This window comes from Corvus moneduloides, chromosome 1 (assembly GCF_009650955.1).
Source record: "Corvus moneduloides isolate bCorMon1 chromosome 1, bCorMon1.pri, whole genome shotgun sequence".
Lineage (NCBI taxonomy): Eukaryota > Metazoa > Chordata > Aves > Passeriformes > Corvidae > Corvus > Corvus moneduloides.
This window is the reverse complement of record NC_045476.1, coordinates 35093410-35099409: the sequence shown is the minus strand read 5'-3', so window position 1 is coordinate 35099409 and position 6000 is coordinate 35093410. Positions and strand designations below refer to the sequence as shown.

The 6000-nt window shown below is 50.6% G+C and overlaps 1 protein-coding gene across 1 annotated transcript in view; it reads left to right on the top strand.

Annotated features, from left to right (window-relative positions):
- Positions 1 to 200: 200 nt before the first annotated feature.
- EEPD1 (endonuclease/exonuclease/phosphatase family domain containing 1) overlaps positions 201 to 6000 on the top strand; it is a 62937-nt gene continuing 57137 nt past the window's right edge. Inside the window, exon 1 of the mRNA XM_032105098.1 lies at positions 201 to 1316. Within this exon, the coding sequence (XP_031960989.1) occupies positions 463 to 1316 (854 nt within the window). The 5' untranslated portion in view covers positions 201 to 462. The remainder of the gene's footprint in view (positions 1317 to 6000) is intronic.

Genomic DNA, 6000 nt, shown 5'->3' with positions numbered 1-6000 from the left:
CCCAGCCCGGCCGGGGCCCGCGGTGCCCGGGCGGGGGCGGGCGCGGCGCGGGTGACGCCCGGGGGGCGGTGGCGGCGGCGGCGGCCCCGCCTCGCCCGGCCGAGGGGCGGGGGCTCCCGCAGAGCTACTACTACCGCCGGCGGGGCGCGGGGCAGTGGCAGTGGTGGCTGCGAGCGCCGGCGGCCGGAGCGGGGCCGGGCGGGCAGCGGCTGCGGAGGCTCCTCCGGCGCCGGGGAGCGGCGGTGCCCGAGGAGGAGGGCGGGAGGAGGAGGAAAGGCGCGGGGGCCCCTCCGCGGGGCGCAGGGTTCCGCTGACCGGGCGTACGAGGCAGTGCGGGGTCTGTCCGCAGGTGCCCCTCCGTCGCCGGCCTCCCGCGGAGGTCCATGAGTCGCGGGCGGGTAGCCCCGGCAGCGCCCCGCGCCCGCTCCCCCGGCTCCGGCAGCGGCCCGTGGCGGCGGTGAGATGGGGGGCAGCCTGGGCTGCCACCGCTCCATCCCCCGCGACCCGGCCGACCTGTGCCACAGCCGCAAGTTCAGCGCGGCGTGCAACTTCAGCAACATCCTCGTCAACCAGGAGAGGCTCAACATCAACACGGCCACGGAGGAGGAGCTGATGACCCTGCCCGGGGTCACCCGGGTGGTGGCCCAGAACATCGTGGAGTACCGCGAGTACATCGGTGGCTTCAAGAAAGTGGAGGACCTGGCGCTGGTGAGCGGGGTGGGGGCGGCCAAGCTGGAGCAGGTGAAGTTCGAGATCTGCGTGAGCAGCAAGGGCAGCTCGGCGCAGCACTCGCCCAGCTCCCTGCGCAAGGACCCGGCCTCTGAGCACTACCTGTCCGCCACCAAGATCAACATCAATACTGCCACCCCGGCACAGCTCATGAGCATCCGTGGCATCACTGAGAAGATTGCTAACAGCATTGTGGACTACCGTAGAGAGCATGGGCCCTTCAAAAGTATTGAGGACCTGGTGAGGATGGACTGCATCAATTCCTCCTTTCTGGACAAAATCAGGCACCAGATTTTTGCAGAGCGCTCCAGGCCCCCTTCAACAAACACCAATGGTGGCCTCAACTTCATGGCCAAGCCTCACCCCAGCCCCACCTCTCTAAGCCTCCAGAGCGAGGACTTGGACTTTCCTCCTGGGGGTCCAACGCAGATCATATCCACTCGCCCCTCTGTGGAGACGTTTGGGGGGGTGAGAGATGGCAGACCTGTGTTAAGGGTGGCTACGTGGAACCTGCAAAGCTGCTCCATTGAGAAGGCCAACAACCCAGGCGTGCGGGAGGTCGTGTGCATGACGGTGCTGGAGAACAGGTAAGAGGCAGCACCTGACCTGCAGGCCCAGCTCCATGCAGGATTGTAGGTTCATGCCGTTGAGGTTTGAGCACAGTACAGTCTTGTTGTGATCCTAGTGGGATTCACTCCTTCCCAGGATTACTAGATGTTTTCCACTTCTTGCATGAAACTCTGTTTGAGTCATAATGCTGGGACTGTAGTGGCTGTCCCTCGATAAAGCTGCTATAACCCTTGATAGGCAGTGGAGCTCCTGAGGAGGTGTGTGTGTGTACACACATCTGTGCAGGGAAGCCTGGGCTGTTACAGTCAGTCACCACAGGCCTGTTAATGCTTGGTCAAGGATTGTTTCTCCATTAAGAGCCTTTTGAACCAGTCATGGAGAGCTGCGTTTCCTGCCAGAAGCTGGGGGGAAAGGGCTGTGTAACAGGCGTGGAATGCCACAGCTCATCCTGCAAGGGTGACACAGCTTGTTAATGAGTGGTCATGGGGCATCTGCTGAGCTGGAGGGACTGCTCATCCTTGGGGGTGTGAGACATGGAGCACCTGCCTGGGGAGGCTGTGCTGTCCTTGTGCCAGGCCTTGTGCCCTGATGGCACTGAGTTTATGGGCCCAGAACAAGGTGGTGTTGCCAATGGGATGGTACTTCAGGTATTAATGAAAAGCTGAGAGTTTGCGTTTTGATTTTTGTCTGTAATTGGGCAAGAGTGCTGGGGATGTCAGTCTTAGTAAACTTTCTGCTTGACGCAGGAATGTAAGAATGCAAGAAGCAACTTGAAATAACTCTAACCCTTTCCTTTTCATGTGTCAAATCTGTCCCAGCTGATCTGGCATTTAGTTTACAACAGTGGTAAAGTAACTTTTCTCTCTGGCTGCCATTCAGACTTCCAGCAGGAAATGAATAGGGGCAGAGGACTCTTGGGCTTCTGTGAAAGGGATGTTGTGGGGGGGGGGAAGTGCTGATGAACTGTTCTCTCTGTCCTTTTCCAATAATATGCTGAATAACAGATCTTGTCGGTGTGGTTGCAGAGGTCAGGCGTGTGAGCAGGATGGTGACAGTGATACGAAATCCTGTGCTGCAGTACAGTATTTGTGGCCAGGGATATGTCTGCTGTGCACCGCTTGGGAGCCTGATGCTCCCGCACAGGAAACATCTGTCGTCTCGCAGCCACCACTGCTTGATCCCTAAAATGAAGATGATCAGCAGGGTCATTGAGATGTTAGGCTGATGGCTTCAGCCTAACATCTGTCAGTATTATGCTTCACTAGTTCAGGTATCCTGTGCTTTCCCCTTTGTCTCCACTCTCTCTCTGTTTTTTTTTCTTTTTCTTTTTTTTTTTTTTTTTTTTTGTAAACAGCTGGTTGGCTGGAGTGGAGCTGCTGGGGAAAGAAACTCAGATTATCACTAGTCTCAGAATTATTCTAATAATCCAGTTTTGGAAGAAAAGTGACTTCGGTGATTTATTTATGTATTTTTTATAAATGTATATACACACACGTGGGATTTTTAAGGACCTCATCCAGTAAAGTGTTAACTGTCTGTCACTTCTGCATCTTCAGCACTTTGGGGGAAAATGTTCCAAACAAGACAGCCCACCTATTACAAAAGCTAGGCAGAGATAGTGGCTTATAAAATAAAGCTGCCTTAGCCCAAGCTGGCCACTGTGTATGCAGAGTGTGGCCCTAGCAGTTTTTTTTATTTTTGCCCTTAGACTGCATGGTGCTTAGTTTCTGTCCAGCTTAGCCAACAGGCACTCATTTGTGCTGGGTGCTGTGAAAGGTCTCCTGGATACTTTGAAGTTTCAAAGAAGCCTGATAGAAGTACTTGTTTTTGTTCTGTTTTATTGCACATATCTGTGTCATCAATCACACAGAGTGAGCACGATGCAATTGTTTTCTGTACTTCATCCAATTTGTGATAACGTGAGAAGCTGGAAAGAAATGAGAAAGCAATGTGCATCCACAGAGAAGCCTGCAAAACTTTCCTGGGAAAATAAACGTGGGAACAGAAAAAAGCAACACTATGCAGGAAAAAAATATATGTTGGGAAAAGCCATACTCAGCAACTCAGGGAGGAATTTCCTCTTGCTTGTGTGAGCATTGCTGGGGTCGGTGGAGCTTTGCAGCTGTAAAACAGCCTCAGCTGAGGCCCAAAACTGCCTTCATTCTGCTTGTGAGCTCTGTGGTCTCCCTCCCAGCTCCATTCATACCCTGGGAATGGACAAAATGCCTTGCAAACTAATCTGTGCCCAGGTAAATCAACTTCAGTAGACAGTCAGCTGGAGAAGTTCACCTCTTGCTTCTCCAAGCAAGAATATACTGCTGCATGGAGCTCACCAGCACTTCAGCCTCACAAAATCCACGGGTTGTGTTTTCAGGGTACTCTGTGGGTGTCCCACACGTGTTGCTCAAGTCTTCAGCTATGACCCAAGCTGGAGGTTGATCTGAAGGCTGTTTGGCCTGACAGAAGGTGCTCTCACGAGTTGTGCTAATGGGCAGCTGCTTGCTGCTTCACTTTGTGCACAGCTGCGCTTATGTACATGAGTAAATGTGCTCCTTCATGCTGGTCCCTTATAGTCAGGGGTGGTCTCAGGTAGTCCAGGAGGCTCTCAGGAGCTGGACTACTGTCTTGTTGCAGTACTTAGAGTTGGAGGAGCTGCCTCAGCTAGCTTTTTGAATCCAGAAATAAAGCACAGCAAGTCAAGAAGACTAGTAAAACTGTCTAAAGAGCAGTAAAGAATCTTAATTTGACGTATTGGGGACTTCTACACCGCTTAAAAGGCTTGCTTTGGGCCTTGCTTTGGGGTTTGGTTTTTATTGTTTTTTTGTTTATGAACCATCCACAGCAAGGAGCTTTAAAACCCTTTGGGCTTGTTCTTTCAGGTGTTAACAACAGGGAAAAGTACCGCTCATTTCCAGGTGAGGCTAGAAGACTAAGCTCCTCCTGTCTTTCAGCCCTTTGCATTGAGGGAACAGTTGTGCAGGAAGGAAAGAGGGCCAGACCTTCATTCAAGCCAAACAAAAAGCAAGAAAATGTCATATTGTAACCTGCTGAAGGGAGGAGAGAAAAAAAAAACCCTAATTCAAAGTCTTCACGCTTGTTCCCAGAAGTGCTAAATTTCTGAAGAGCGGTGAAGGGAATGTACACTAAATCAGTAAGCATGACTACTACTGCTAAGCTATTTTGAAATTCATTGCTGTAGTGCAAAAATAATGAAATGCAGCAAGGTCCTCACCCTCTTTTCTCATATTACAAGGATCTATGTTTATCCCAGCATTTGAAGTGAAGGAGCAAGGTGTTTTCATTCAGAAGACTAGAGGGTAATTTTAGAAGAGCTTAACACGATGAACGAGGAGGCGAGCATGACACATAATTGGATTGAAGTATCAAGTCTGGGGTGAATTTGCCCGAACCTGTGGTGTTTCATGCAGGTGTTGTTCAGAAAATCTGGGTTTTATTGACAGAGAGTCAGAGTTGGCCTGTCTCTGGGGATGCAGGTCGTCCACTGCATCTGACCTCCATGTCCTCCTCATTTGCAGGGGGGATAAAGGAACAAACCGCTTCTTCTCACCAAAAAAAGAAAGAAAAATACAGGGTAAGAGCAGCATGATCAAAAGGGCAAGTTCAGGTCAAAGGCAATGAGTGTTTTTGTGGAGAATAAGTAGCCCCATGTTTCCAACCCCAGGGGATGTTTCCTCTGGCCAAGGTCAGTGGAAGTGCCCCAGAACTGTCCCGTACCCCAGGTTCATAGAGGGGTACTTTTGCCACTCCTCATCCATTTGTGCCTCAGGCCTGTCCCTCCTTGCTGTAAACTGAGTTCATGGCTCCCGTGACACTCTGTGACTGCTTTCTCTGGCTGTCAGGTGTCGGGATGCCAGCTGGGCGACCCCATGAAGAAGTGTGGGGCAGGCATGTGCACCACCTACCAACACACAGGGCATCATAAAAGTGCAAACTCCAGTTTGACTGTGTGCTTAGAAGTTTGCAAGTAGCCGAGGGCAGTAATTAGTTGTGCACTTTCCCCAGCATGGTTTTCAGTGGAGGTTTTCCAACTGGTTTTCATGATGCTTTATAATACTGAGCAGCAACTTTGTGAAGACCTCTTAACTATTTTTTTTTTCTTGTAAGTACACTTTGCAGTTGACTGAATGAAAATTGATAGAGGGTTTGAAGGCCTGAACTTACACTCTGTCTAAAGGAGTGGGACTGTGAGTCAGGATGATGGTGGGTACAAAGGTCCACAGAGCCCAGCTCTGTTTTCCTTCTGATGTGAAACAGTTCAAGCTGATGTTTCCTTCTGCTGCTTTCTTTGGTGAGCTTCTTGGTGCAGTTACATCTTCTAGATGCAAAAGGTATAAGTAATAAAGCCTTAACACTTGTTGCAAAAACTGCAGAACCACAGAAGAGCCCAGGTTGAAAGCGACCTCAGAATATCATCTGATCCAGCCTTTCCTGGGAAGGGGAGCCTGGATGAAGTTATCGCTGTGTCCAGTCACACTTAGAAACTTCCAGTAGTGTGGCTTGTCTGCATCCCTGCGAGGTTGTTCGAGTTACTAACTCTTTTCACTGTAAAAAAGTTATTATTTGCATGCCTGTAGAGTAACAAATACCAATATAAGGTTTGTGCTTAGCACTGGTGTTGGTTTTTTTTCTTGGCATGGATACAGTAAGCCTTAGGAACATGTCAGTCCTTCTTTCTTCTTG